Genomic DNA, 15505 nt, shown 5'->3' with positions numbered 1-15505 from the left:
AGTAAAAGTGCAGACCTAAATCCAATTGAGAATCTGTGGCAAGACTTGAAAATTGCTGTTCACAGACGCTCTCCATCCAATCTGACAAAGTTTTAGCTTTTCTGCAAAGAAGAATGGCCAAAAAATTCATTCTCTGGATGTGCAAAGCTCGTAGAGACATACCCAAAAAGACTTGCAACTGTAATTGCAGAGAAAGGCGGTTCTAAAAAGTATTGACTCAGGGGGGCTAAATACAAATGCACGCCACACTTTTCAGATATTTATTTTTTTCAGTATATTTTTATCAGTATGGTTGACACTCAAAAGTGTGTTTTTAATCAAAGTACTGTTTCCTTTTATATCTGATTCAATACAACATTACTTTTGGCATTCATCATATTTGAGTATATACACTGCTTGGCCCAATACCCTGTGAAGATAGAAATGTGGAAAACTGTCATTGCTAACTAGTATTTAAAGGTGCAAGCTATCAACCATGTTCTGGCTTTGCTACCTAGTATGTCACTGATCCGGAAAAAGCATGCAGGACTTCAGTGTCTGCATACTCGCTCCAAGCCAGGGACTCATAAAGATAAGATAAAAATGGAAGCCCCACAGTCTGCCCCTTTAAAAGGTTAATGAGCAGCTGCAGCACCCATATTTGTATCCCTACAGGTTCATCATACGCTTCGTGAAACAGCTTCTAAAACAAGTTTTTCTGGCAAGGCAAGATGTTTTTTTCCCCTTATACTGTGCTGTTTGTGTCATTTAATACAGTAGCTTTAGGAAGTGACTTCCTTGTCACAACTGCTTGAATGTGGTCAGATCTAGCTTAAAGCAAGCTGCTCTTGTCCAGATCACCTGCAATAACACTTGAATATACAAAGGATTCTAAAATGGAACAAGAACACTTTCTGTCTCAAACCAAATCTTTTAACTGGGATATCAATGATATGAAACTGCCAAAGGTACAGTATGTTATCAAACTGAATTGCTTTCTTGTTACCTTATATGAATATGTTAGGAGATGTCAAGCTATCAGACTTGTACCAATGGCTATATTTTGCTTCCTAATTTAGCGTATAACCAACAGTAAGGTCCTGAACCATCTTCTTAAATGTGTACATATACAATTTAGGGTTATATATTTAAAATTTACATATATGCCTTTGAAATAGTAGTTTCCTAGTCTGGTCATCAGGCAAAAAGTTAAAAGGTTATCTATGGACTTGCTTTTTAAAGGTGCAGACTGTGGAGTTTTTACCTATTGTACATTCACAACTTTGTGAATTACTGATCTGGAACAAGTATGCAGACTGAGAAGTCTGAAATTTTTTCAAATCCATCTTGCATGATTGTTCAGATCACTGAGCTACTGGGTAGTGAGGCCAGGATCAGAATGACAACCCAATAGCATGTATCTGTAAGAAAAACCCATTGTAGGTAGCTCCCTTTTTTTTCTACTCATTCCTGTGAACACATGGTAAATACCATTGTTCCTAGAGAGCATGCTGCACTTGACTTCTGAATCTGAATAAATTATTTCACTTATTATTCAGGAATTTCGAATAGACTCTGTATTTTACTAAAGCCTAGGCTGGTTTTAGAGTAGACCTATTATAAAAGAAATTCAAGGCTGATGCTTTGGCCTTAATACTTATTTCTTGCAGATTAGTGATTCAATATACTGAAACAAGAAGATCAGCATGGCAGCCAGAAAATTAGATTTTTCTTAAAACAAAGCTAAGCAATGAGGAATCCTTTAATATACAATGTAATTGTTTTGTATTTAGTTAAGCCAATTTTTACTGTACATTAATTATAATGTGCCTATTTGTAGGTACATTAAGGTTGCAATCAATGTTTGCCATATATTTAGTCTGTTCAAGCAAAAAAAAAAAAAAACTGAACCAAAAGCCAAAAAAGACTACAACACATTCTCGACATGGACCACCACATCTTATAAAATACACTTTGCTGGTATCATTTGGTCCCTGAACTAGTCAGTTTCCTTAAAATTTGTTCCAGGAGATTTTAGGTTTGTAAAAGCTAATATGGCACATACCATATCTAATCACTAAATAAACCCCTTATATAAAGCTTATTACATTTTTGTGTGTTGCCATTTTGTCCCCCACTATCACTAAAGCCAGAACCATTATGGAAGTTCTTTCATTTCTTTTCTCTAACTTTGCTTCTGTCCTCAATTCACGTAAGCCATAAATCCTTCGTGTGTGCAGACTAAAGGGGGTTTCAGAAAGTCGGTAGGTTTGAAGAGCCTCTCACCATCCAACGATTTTGCTGGAGATAGAGCATTACATCACCATAGGCAGGTGAATAGGTGATAAAGTGAGCATTTGCATATGGCAACAGAAGCAACAATATACAGCAAAATCTCAAGAAGGGCACAGCCTGGAAGGTTTTTCATGGTATAAACAAGTATCTATAATCAGATGTTTGAAAGTTCATATACTAAGTTTAACTTACAGGATATGTCCTTTGTGCTGATGCCTCTTCTGTTAGATTAAATCCTCCTCCGTCCATGCCCCTCACCCTGCCACCATAATCTTCCGGTGAGACAGGGGTTGATAAAAATAAGCGGCTGTCATTCAAAGTGCTCAACTATGCCCACCCTTTCTACCCAGCCGCTCTATTCACAGAAGTCATACTACAGCTTCTATGAATGAAAAGCGATCTCTTAGTGGATGATGGGTGGCTGTTGTCAGTCAGATCCTGTAAGGAAGAAGCAGAGGAGAAGAGGATGTTGTGGCCAACCCACAGGTACCCCCTTAGCAACCGGCATGCTGAGCACTTGGAAGAAAAAGGAGCAGACATTGCTGGCGGGGGACTGCGAAAGAGGAGGTATGCAACTGCTTTGGGCAATATCATTGCACAGAGTGGGTAAATATGCCATCTTTTTTACGTTAATCAATAAAAGTAACCTTTATTATTTCTTTAATCCCTGCCACAGCAGAAGATTACAGGGGTGGGAGGCATGGTTATCCTTTGGGGTTGGGAGGAGGTGAAGTCTTAAGAGGTTAACTGAGTGTTAATTAAGGTTGAGGTTAAGGTTAAGGTTGAGGGAGGATGGGGCAAGTGGTAGCTTTCAGTGATATGTTAGGTTTAAGTTTAAACTAAACTTTTATTAAGTGATTGTCAGAAAGCATGAAATCAGACCAAGACAAATGTAAAGTTAAATCACACTTGTCTAATAATAAAAGTAAAAAGAACAAACGTAGTCAAAAGATAGCCAAAGTTCAGTAACTGAAACAGATAGTCAGCCAAGCCAGAAGTCAGGGATCAATGTAGTGGAACAGCAAGCAGGATCTGGAGCCAGAAGAGATGTCAGCAAAGCAAGTCTTGAACAGGATCGGAGGAGATAGTTTCTGTGATGTTGACCAAGGCAAAGGCAGAGCTCTTCTGGACTGGACGGCTTAAGTAGGTAGGACTGACGAGCAGGATATCATCAACAGCTGAGTAACTGTGGAGAGATAGGAGCTGGCAATTAGCCGACAGCTGAGTGGCCAGCTCAGAGAAGGAAGGGCTGAGCCCAGCTCTGACAGTACCCCCTCCTCACCGACCCCTCGGAGGAACACCAGGCTTGAGGGGAAAACATCCATAGAAATCATGGAGGAGGACAGGGGCATGTACGTCCGAGGATGAGACCCAAGAGCGTTCCTCTGGACCATACCCTTTCCAATGCACCAGGTACTGTATGCACCCACGGAACCTACTACAATTGACTGTAGTTCATACTCCTCATGGTTCTCAACCTGTACAGGGTGAGGACATGGCACCAAGGTGGTAAAGCGGTTTCAGACCAAAGGTTTTAATAAGGAGACATGAAATACATTTGAAATATGCATATTAGAAGGAAGGTCTAATGCGTTAGCCACTGGGTTAATCCCGCGAAGAATACGGAAAGGCCCAATAAACCAAGGTGCGAACCTCAGTGAGGGAACTCGAATTCGGCAACAGTTCTCATACTCTGTTCTATGGACATGAGGCCCTTGGCTGCAGAAGCGGAGCCTGCGGGAACGTCAAATATCCTTTTAAACGAAGCCACAAACTCAGGGTAGCTCAAGACAACAGGTTTTTGCGTCTTCCATAGAGGGTTTGCTCAGGCCAAGGCTCTCTCAGAAAGCAAAGATATCAGGAAACCTACTTTGCTTCTGTCTGTGGGAAACGCGTGGGGCAGCATCTCAAAGTATATCTCAACCTGGTTGAGAAACCCTCTGCATTGGACTGGATCGCCCCCAAATCGCTGGGGAAGCTTCTTTTTAAGTGTGCTCTCCTCCCCCTTGCAGAATTGCCATATAAACTAGAAAAAAAAAGGTCCAAAAGAACATCCATGAGTGTGAAAGCCACCCATTTAATTGATGAATTTTGCACTGCTTTAGGCTGGAACACCACTTCACCTCTACAAGAAAAATTCCAGCTTAGTCAGAGCTCCGAGTGATGACATAACCCCCTTCATACTAATCCTGCAAGCTTAAACTCATCTGAACATACCTGCCTGTGTTATCCCAACTCCATGAAGCTAATATCTACGCTGTTCTCTGCACTAATCTCATATCCCACTAATGTTAGCCCCTCTTATATCAACAGTTGGGAACAAGACCTCACAATTTATCACACAATTTATCAACCTCCAAGAGACTGGAATAAATCCTGGTCCAGAATATTAAAATGCTCTTGTAGTGTACTAACTAGCAACCTTCATTTTCTTAGAATCAAAATAAAACTTGGCAAAGGCTTGGAAAAAAAAGTAGGGTTAACAGGAAGTAAGGAGTCATATGAAATGCACAAAAACTTTCCAAAGTATTGAATGAAACCCAATTCAAATATGTGAAAATCTGGGAGCCTTGGCTACAATATGCTTTACCCACACATTTTTGCTGGGATATCCTCAGAGGCCAGACCAACTCTGTGACGTCATCCAACAGCGGATTTTAGACCACTGTTGGCTGATTCTGGTTAGGGATGGGCTTTATGTTCGGGTCGAACATGAGTTTGACTCGAACATTGGCTGTTTGCCCGTTCGACGAACAGCGAACAATTTGGGGTGTTCGCAGCAAATTCGAAAGCCGCGGAACACCTTTTAAAAGTCTATGGGAGAAATCAAAAGTGCTAATTTTAAAGGCTTATATGCATGGTATTGTCATAAAAAGTGTATGGGGACCCGGGTCCTGCCCCAGGGGACATGTATCAATACAAAAAGAAGTTTTAAAACCAGTTGTTTTTTCTGGAGCAGTGATTTTAATAATGCTTATAGTGAAACAATAAAAGTGTAATATTCCTTTAAATTTCGTACCTGGGGGGTGTCTATAGTATGCCTGTAAAGGGGCACATGTTTCCCATGTTTAGAACAGTCTGACAGCAAAATTACATTTCTAAAAGGGAAAAAAAGTAATTTAACAGTGTTAGAGCTAGTGCCGGCTATAATGAATTGTCGGGAAAAAAAAGTCATTTAAAAGTGCTAGAGCTAGTGCCGGCTATAATGAATTGTCGGGGGAAAAAATTCATTTAAAAGTGCTAGGGCTAGTGCCGGCTATAATGAATTGTTGGTCCGGCAATACACATAAAAGTTCATTGATAAAAACGCCATGGAATTTCCCCACAGGGGAACCCCGAACCAAAATTTTAAACAAAAATGCGTGGGGGGCCCCCTAAATTCCATACCAGGCCCTTCAGGCCTGGTATGGATATTAAGGGGAACCTTGTACCAAGATTAAAAAAAAATGGTGTGGGGGTCCCCCTAAAAATCCATACCAGACCCTTCAGGTCTGGTATGGATTTTAAGGGGAACCCCGCGCCAAAATTTAAAAAAAAATGGCGTGGGGTCCCCCCAAAAATCCATACCAGACCCTTATCCGAGCACGCAACCTGGCAGGTCGCAAATGTACCCCTACCATTTCACAAAAAATGTGTGAAAATTATAAAAAAAAGACACTACACACCTTGGGACAAGTCCTTTATTAAAAAAATTACAAATAAAACTGTCCTGCGGAGTCTTCTTCTTCTTCTTGCGCTCCGACGGACCAAAAAAGAAAAAAAAAGCGCAAGCCGCCTACGATCTGCCTCCATGGGAGGCACCCGTCACAATGACGGGCCTCTCAGGTGACAGTTGTTTTATAAGTGAGGGCGGAGCCATACAATGTCATCGCCGGGTGACCCTGCCCCCTCTGACGTAAGGGGATATCCCTATGGCTTTCCCATAGCGTCAGAGGGGGGCGGGGTCACTCGCACTTTTAAATTACTTTTTTTTCTCGACAATTCATTATAGCTGGCACTAGCTCTAGCACTTTTAAATTACTTTTTCCCCCCGACAATTCATTATAGCCGGCACTAGCTCTAGCACTTTTAAATGACTTTTTTCCCCGACAATCCATTATAGCCGGCACTAGCTCTAGCACTTTTAAATGACTTTTTTTCCCTTTAGAAATGTCATTTTGCTGTCAGACTGTTCTAAACACATGCGCCCCTTTACATTTTGTGCAGGGACTGTTCTAAGCACGGGAAACACGCGCCACTTTACAGGCGTACTATAGACACCCCCCAGGTAAGATATTTAAAAGAATATTTCACCTTTTTTTTCACTTTAAGCATCATCAAAACACTGCTCCCGAAAAAACGGCCGTTTTTAAAACTTTCTTTTGCATTGATACATGTCCCCTGGGGCAGGACCCGGGTCCCCAAACACTTTTTAAGATAATACCATGCATATAAGCCTTTAAAATTAGCACTTTTGATTTTTCATGTTCGTGTCCCATAGACTTTAACGGTGTTCGTACAAATTTTTTGCCTGTTCGCATGTTGCGAACCGAACGGGGGGGTGTTTGGCTCATCCCTAATTCTGGTTCACGGGAGTGCAAAAGTAAGTGCACTCCTGTGACCCACATGAGAAGTATGATCAAAAGAGGTTTGGCCATATTTCCTTTTAACCATTCAAATCTAAACTACCTGCAGATTAATTTATGTTATCCATTCTTATCAGAAATGCCCTACCCTGCCATCCCTACCTTTTCTTACCTTTCCCTTTCTGCCTGAATCTCTCCCGTATCCTTTCCACCCTTTTCCTACTCTCTCTTCAATTTTTCCTTTATCCACCCTAAATCCAGCCCCACACATTTTAATGATTATTGTCTTACCTCTTTATTAGGAGGCCACCTCACGTCCATCACAGCACATCAACAATAAGCCAGACAGAAGCAGGAATAGTTTATGTTTCATTCTTTATTATTACTCTTTACAACTTTGTTATACCTCTGCTATAAGTAATGTCCTTGAGGACTTATCAGTCTTTCACTGCAACCTTGGACAAAGAAGTGTGAAAAGAGCAGAAGGAATCACTGCTCTGACTTATTTAATAATATAAGTTCCAGCTTGAGCTATTGAGCTTAGTAAATATCAGGCATTTTACAGAGGAACAAAGGTGTCCCTGTAAAACATGAAAATGGGCTTGAAGCTCTACCTGCTAACAAAATAATACTTTGCAATGATTCAGATGTATCTGACTGAAAAATATTTTTTAAAGTGGAGGGCCACCCTGAAAAAAAAAATTCACCAAAAATCCTAAAAAAAAAAAAAAAATGTGAAAAAAAACCTAAACTGTGTGTGTTCCCAGAACACCACGGGGCCATTCACAGAGCGCCACGCCGCTCACGCGTGCGCAGTAGGAAACTGGCAGTGAGGGAAACTGCCTGTTTCCCTTACCTAGGATGGCGGTGCCAGGACCCGAGAGCCGAGGGCTCAAAAAAATTTTTTTTTACCGCCGGAATCCCGCTTTAAGTATTATTTTTTTAGCCCTGACTCCAATAAAAAAAAATCTGGAATGTTGAAATTGTCAACTGTATACCAAAGCTGGAGCAGAATCTGGAGCAACTGGGCACTGCAATCAGTCAGCTTCTATCTTCATCCTTCAATCTAAGATAGAAGCTAATTGGCTGATATGCACATATGCTCCAGATTCTGGCTATTCCAGTTTTGATCAATTTCCCTCTGTATCTTTTAAAAAAGCAAATTCCATAATTTATGCAGGAATGTTAAAGCTTAATGATATTTGGAGAGCAAATACATTTTGAATTGTCTTAACTGAACCTCAAACTGTTTAGAGATATAAAAATGAGGTCATTTTGACATCCTAAGCTTTCGGCAGCTATTGAGTGAAATGAGTGAAATCAGGGTGGTTAGTATGATTAACCAATATAAGACCAGGCCTCTTTTTTAGATGTGGTGTTTACAAATTAAAAACATTTTTTTTTGCTAGAAAATTACTTAGAACCCCCAAACATTATACATTTTTTTCTAACATCCTAGAGAATAAAATGGTTGCAATACTTTCTGTCACACCGTATTTGCGCAGCGGTCTTACAAGCGCATTTTTCTTGAAAAAATACACTTTTTTGAATTAAAAAATAAGACAACAGCGAAGTTAGCCCAATTTTTTTTATATTGTCAAAGATAATGTTACACCGAGTAAATTAATACCCAACATGTCACGCTTCAAAATTGCGCCCGCTCGTGGAATGGCGACAATCTTTTACCCTTAAAAATCTCCATAGGCGACTTATAAAAAATTTTACTGTGTTGCATGTTTTATGTTACAGAGAAGGTCTAGGGCTAGAATTATTGCTCTCGCTCTACCGATCGTGGCGATACCTCACATGTGTGGTTTGAACACCGTTTTCATATACGGGCGCTACTCATGTATGCGTTCGCTCCTGCACGCGAGCTCCGTGGGACAGGCGCGCTTTAATTTTTTTTTTTATTATTTATTTTACCTTTTACTTTTTATTTTTACACTTTAAAAAAAAAAATGTAACGACGGCTCCAGTAAGCAGCGGAGGGCACCGGATCGGGGCCCCTCTCCCACTTCCGATAAAAGTGATATCGCGGCGAATCCGCCGCAGAGACCACTTTTATCTTGTACCGGACTGCCGGCCGAACACGGGGATACCGGGGTTATGGCAGCTAGCTGCTGCCATAACAACGATATCCGTCCCCAAATTAGGGATGTATATCGGTGTGCGGCAGTCCGGAAGTGGTTAATGCCCAGGTTTTGGTGGAAGTAAAATGTACTGCGTCTGAATACTAAAAGTGTAATAAAAGCACTCCCAGAATTTTCAGTGGGAGTAGTAAAGCTCCCCCTCTCCAGCTTTGTTGTCAGTGGAAGCAGTAAAAATCCCTCAAGCATTGGTGACAGTGGGTAATAAAAACCCCATCAGCATTGGTGGGAGTAGTAAACCCCCCTCCTTCCTCTAATGGTGTCAGTGGAATTATTAAAAGCCCCCTAGCATTGGTGAAGTAGTAAAAGCTCCTCCCCCACTTTTGGTGTGGGAGTAGTTAAGCTCCCCCCCAAGGTTAGTGTCAGTGTCTGTAGCAAAAAGTCTCCCAGGTCTTAGTGGGAGTAGTAAAAGCTCCACCCCCACCTTGGTGTCATTGAGAGGAGTAGAATTCACCCACAGCATTAGTTACAGGTATAAGTGGGAGTAGTAATATAGTAGTAAAGTAGTAAAGCCCCACCCTAGCATTGGTGTCAGGTCAGAGTTTTAAAAACCCTTCTTTATCTGTTAAAAAACCTTCTAGCACCAGTATCAGTAGGAGTAATAAAAAAACCCATAGGATTGGTGTAAAGTCGGAGTAGTAAAAGTTTCCCAGCATTTGTATCAGTGGGAGTAGTAAAAGCACCCCTGGCATTGGTGTCAGGTCAGAGTACAAAAAGGTCCCCAACTTTGGTGTCAGTGGGAATAATAAAAGATCCCAGCCCCCCCAGCATTGGTGTTTATTGGTCTCTTACCTCTGTGCAGGCTCCAAGTCCCACATCAATCTTTATTGTGATATCAAGACCAGAACTTTACAGACATCATTGGGCAGAAAATTACTCCACCTAAAAGTGCCTCTAAAAGTTGGGTGCTAGAATGCTTTGTGTTCGAGCTTCAGACACTTGCTGTCAGTGGGAGTAATAAAGGATCCCAGCAACCCGCCGCCCCCCAGCATTGGTGTTTATTGGTCTCTTGCCTCTCTGCAGGCTCCAAGTCTCACATTGATCTTTATTGTGATATCAAGACCAGAACTTTACAGACATCATTGGGTAGAAGATTACTCCACCTAAAAGTGCCTATAAAAGTTGGGTGCTGGAATGCTTTGTGTTCCAGCTCCAGACACCTGCTGCCAGTCTGCATAGTGACTCCCTCTGGTGTGCAGTGGCAAAGTTCTGCATGCAGGACCTTCTCATTGTAGGGGGGGGTTTACAGGAATCAGTAGACCGTAAGAGTCGGTTCACACTGAGGCAGCACGACTTGCAGCGCGACTGCCTCAGACGACTTGAACACGACTGCAGCGGCGACTTGCAAAACGACTTCTATATAGAAGTCAATGCAAGTCGCCTCAAGTCGCCCCCAAAGTAGTACAGGAACCTTTTTCTAAGTCGGAGCGACTTGCGTCGTTCCGATTAGAACGGTTCCATTGTACAGAACGGGATGCTACTTGTCAGGCGGCTAAGTCACCTGACAAGTCGTCCTAGTGTGAACCGGCACTAACTGCTGCTAACTACTACTGTTAGTAGTAGTTAATAAATCATTAGCAAGACCTCATCTGGAATATGCAGTTCAGTTTTGGGCACCAGTTCTCAAAAAGGATATCGGGAGACTAGAGAAAGTGCAGAGAAGGGCAACCAAACTGATAAGAGGCATGGAGGAGTTCAGCTATGAGGAAAGATTAAAGGAACTGAATTTATTCTCTCTTGAGAAGAGGAGATTAAGGGGGATATGGTCACCATGTACAAATATATAAGGGGTCCATATAGTGAACTTGGTGTTGAGTTATTCACTTTACGGTCAACACAGAGGACAAGGGGGCACTCTTTACGTCTAGAGGAAAAGGGATTTAATCTCCAAATACGGAAAGGTTTCTTCACAGTAAGAGTTGTGAAAATGTGGAATAGACTCCCTCCAGAGGTGGTTCTGGCCAGCTCAGTAGATTGCTTTAAGAAAAGCTTGGATTCTTTCCTAAATGCACACAATCTAACTGGGTACTAACATTTATAGGTAAAGTTGCTCCAGGGAAAATCCGATTGCCTCTCCGGGGTCAGGAAGAAATTTTTTCCCCTGCTGTAGCAAATTGAATCATGCTTTGCTGGGGTTTTTCTACTTCCTCTGAATCAACTGTGGATATAGGATTGGGTATATGGGATTGTTTGATATTATTTTTTATTTATTTATCTTTTTGGTTGAACTAGATAGACTTGTGTCTTTTTTTTAACCTGACTATGTAACTATGTAACTGGCCAGGTAACTAGTTTAGGGACTGCTGTATTAAATGAATACTACAAAGGCAATTCATTACTCTATAGATAATGTTCATCAGAAGAGAATATTCATAGGGAGACGGGTACTTTTAGCTTGTGCTGCTTAGATAGGGGTTATTATTTTATGGTGGAAAGAACATATACAATTGCAGCAGAAAAAGACAGAGACAGTCTATTCTAGTGTAATGCATGGGAAAAAGACACTTTACCTGGAAAACCTGTTCTTGTGAGTTCAGCCTAGAATTTGCTAAGATTGGAAATGCTGTAAATGTTGACCCATTCTCTTTATTGGCGTGAGAAGTGAAAAACATTTAAAAAAGGCATCAGCACTACTATAGTAAGGAAATTATATTAGCTGCCATTCTTTCTTTAATCTTTTTAAAAAAACAGTAAATGTGAAAAGAAATCAGGTTGGTACATAGCTAAATGGCAAATCATAGCTGCATTCAAAGCTCAATTGTGAACATTTCAGAAGCAATTAATTCCAATTAATTAGCTACTACATTTTCTATAAAAAAATGTATTAAATGCACCTGTGCCCAGACTATCAACATTAAAGTGATTGTAAAGTCTATTTTTTTTCTCTAAAAATAACAAACATGTTATACTTACCTGCTCTGTTGTAGTGGATTTGCACAGAGCAGCACAAATCCTCCTCTTCTCGGGTCCCTCTTCAGCTCTCTTGGCCCCTCCCTCCTGTTGAGTGCCCCCACAGCAAGCAGCTTGTTATGGGGGCAACCGAGCTGAGTCACAGCTCCCTGTGTCCATTCGGACACAGAGCCCTAGTTCGGCCCACCCCCTCTCTCTCTCTCGATTGGCTAACTGACTTTGATTGACAGCAGTGGGATCCAATGGTACCACTGCTGTGTCCCAGCCAATCATGAGGAGTGTTCCAGACATCTGAGGCACTCATGGACATAGTTGGAGAGAGATAGGGCTCAGGTAGGTATTAGGGAGTGCTGGGGTGGCTGCTGCACACAGAGGGCTTTTTATCTTAATGTAAAACCTTCTGACTTTACAACCACTTTAACCAATTTAAGACCACACATATAAACAAGGTGGATGCCCGTTCTGACAGGGGAGGAGAGAGGGATCAACTGTTCCTAGTGATCAGGAACAACGATCTCTCTCTACTCCCAGTCAGTCCTTCCTCCTGACAGTTAGAAAGCACCTTCCTAGGGAACACTTAACCCTTTGATCAACCCTAGTGTTAACCCCTTCCCTGCCAGTGCCATTTATACAGTGATCAGTGCATTTTTTTTAGTGCTGATTTTGGTATGGTCCGGCCATGCTTAAAGTGGAAGTAAACCCTTCTTTGTTTTCAGACAAGGAAGCTGCCATCTTGGCCTCTGTTTGATCTTCAACTGCCATGATGCTGCACATGTGATCAGTTATGACACCAGCCATTGGATGGTTTGACAGTTTGGTTGAGAGCACAACCAATGTGACAGTTATATTCATGGCATCTGCCAGGAATGTAACTGTTTTTTGAAAATGTTAAATTGATGGGTTTAATTCTGCTTTAAGGTGGATGTAAAACCTGAATGGTGATTTAGGTTGTGAAACCACTGTGTATTATAGACTAATGCCTTTTGCCTATGTTGCCTGTGTTGCATCTCAGTATTGCTAATTTTTTGCAGCTTCGTTAAAGTCACTTCCTGTCTACATGCATTGCATCGGCAGCAGGGCATTTCTCAAGACGGTTTTCCCAATAGTGACAACAGTGGACTATGCCTGTTTAATGTGTGTTGAAATGGCCACTTGTAGTCTCCATTAGAAGCCTGTGTGACAGCGTGACAACACCAGAGAAAGTTGGAATACAAATACAGAGATTTATTACCTCGTGGCAGGATCACCAGACATTAATAAGAGCATTAAATTTAAAAATATATTAACCTCCCTGGCGGTATAATTATGTCAGATTTTTGATGCTCAAAGCAGTACAATGACTTGCATGGAAATTTGGCGTTTTATATTGTAAGCCTGTCATTACTTTTCAGTGTTTGATGACGGATCTCCCCACAAATCACTATCGCTCAATTCTGCGAGTGATTCTAATTTAATATCGCTGTTTTCTAGCTGGTCTAAAACCACTTTTGATGTAAATGGACGGTTTTGGTTGCTATGGACAATTTCCAGTTTCCAGGCAGAAAGAACAGTATATATTATATAAAACTGCATGCAGGACACTAGACAGACCACTAGGGACAAAAGGGATGTGAAATAATGTGATACAGTAATGTAATCTGTAGGATTACAGTGTACTGTATGTATTGTGTGTTTTCAACTTTTTGAATTTGGCGCCGTTCTCCATCCCCATGCGTCGCAACGCTCGCAGAGAACGGAGCTCGGCTCTGTAATAGATCCGGCGGAGGACAGCTCGCACACACAGCGGGGAGACATCGCAGGATCCAGGGGACAAGGTAAGTAACTTTGCCTGGATCCTGCCATGCGAACCTGAGTGTAGCTTGGGGTTACTGATTTTGGTAGTGAAAATTCACCCCAAGCCACACTCGGGAATACCGCTAAGGAGGTTAAAGTGGAGTTCCACCCAAAAATGAAACTTCCGCTTTAAGGGAGGTGACCCCCTGACATGCTACATTTGGCATGTCACTTTTTTGGGGGGGGAGCTGGGACCCTCTTTTCAGAGGGTCCCAGCTCCCACTTCCTCCCTGTGCACAGCGGCACCGGAATGGAGATCACCTCTCCCGCCTCCCTATTGGCAATCATCTGGGACACGTCACAGGTCCCAGATGATTGCCTAGCCAGTTGTAGAGCGGCTCACACATGCGCAGTGGATGCCCGGCTGTGAAGCCACAGTCGGGCGCCCACAGTTACAATGCCGGCGCCACAGAGAGGAGGGGGAGACGATTGGGGCTTCGTGCGCGCGCATCGCTGGAGCCTGGGACAGGCAAGTGTCCAATTATTAAAAGTCAGCAGCTGAAGTATCTGTAGCTGATGACTTTTTTTATTTTTTTTTTTTTAAGCAGAACTCTGCTTTAAAGTAGTTGTATACCCATTTTTTTAATTTTTACCTACAGGTAAGCCTATAATAAGGCTTACCTGTAGGTAAAATTAATATCTCCTAAACCTGTACGGTTTAGAAGATATTCACTTTGCATGCAACCGCTGACATCAGCGGCGCATGCGCTGTAAATACCCGGCTGAAGGTTCGGCAGACGCTGCCATACTTGCCGGGAACAAGTATCCCACACTCATGCGTGGGAGTGACGTCATCGCGGCTCCGGCCACTCACAGCGCCGGAGCCGCGAACCCGGAAGATACACCAAGGGCAAAATGTCAGCTCCCTGAGTGTGGACTGGCCTGCGATACGGGGACCTCGTTCTAAGGTAAGTATTACATAATGAGCTAGTATGCACCGCGGGTATACAACCGCTTTAAAAACTTTTGAAATGACATTAGTATGTGCACAAGGAGAGGTGTAAGGCCGGTCATACATGGGTCGAATTTCAAAAATAAATTTCTTTCGAAAATGTTATCTAAGAATTTTCGTTTGAATTTCACATTATTAGTGGGCCGCAGCAACGGGCGATTTTCGTGTGGCCATTGAATTTGGAGTGATTGGGTATGTTGGACATATTTTGAAAAACTACCAATTTTCTAATTAATGATGGGAGAATCATGTGAGAAATATGATCGAAAAAGAAATGCGCATGAGCACAAGAAAAGAAAATTCCCGGAAAGAAAAAAAAATTTCCGGCCACGAAAATTATAAATGCATATAAACACAAATATATGCTTTTAATGTGTCAGATGCTGTATGCTGAAATTTTCGAATTGTCTGCAGAAGTATTAGCATGCACACATAATGCACATTTAGAGATGTCCTGCAGCAGTGGGTATTGACAGCTGCAATGACAGCTGACATTAAAGTGGTGTTCCGGCCGAAATTATACTTTTTAAATAAAAATACCCATATAATACACAAGCTTAATGTATTCTAGTAAAGTTAGTCTGTAAACTAAGGTCTGTTTTGTTAGTTTATAGCAGTAGTTTGTTATTTTATAAACTTACAGCAGGCCGTGGCCATCTTAAGTGTGGGCATCTGAAGCCAGACTGTATTTCTTCCTGGATCCTATCCTTGCAGATCTCGCACATGCTCAGTGCAGCACAAGGAGTGTAATAGGTTTCAGGTCAGGTTTCCATAGCAACGGCAGTGTCAGAGGAAGTTGCCGCCCCTTCCCAGAAGGCATTGCA

General features: G+C 41.9%; 1 protein-coding gene across 2 annotated transcripts in view; it reads left to right on the top strand.

Moving 5' to 3' along the window:
* Positions 1-754: 754 nt before the first annotated feature.
* GCM1 (glial cells missing transcription factor 1) overlaps positions 755-15505 on the top strand; it is a 36572-nt gene continuing 21821 nt past the window's right edge. For both annotated transcript variants that reach the window (XM_073626671.1, XM_073626669.1), the window contains exon 1: positions 755-947. In XM_073626671.1, the coding sequence (XP_073482772.1) occupies positions 876-947 (72 nt within the window). In that variant the 5' untranslated portion in view covers positions 755-875. The remainder of the gene's footprint in view (positions 948-15505) is intronic.

This window comes from Aquarana catesbeiana, linkage group LG04 (assembly GCF_042186555.1).
Source record: "Aquarana catesbeiana isolate 2022-GZ linkage group LG04, ASM4218655v1, whole genome shotgun sequence".
Classification (NCBI taxonomy): domain Eukaryota; kingdom Metazoa; phylum Chordata; class Amphibia; order Anura; family Ranidae; genus Aquarana; species Aquarana catesbeiana.
The sequence above is the reverse complement of the archived record's forward strand: the minus strand, read 5'-3'. Positions and strand labels throughout refer to the sequence as shown.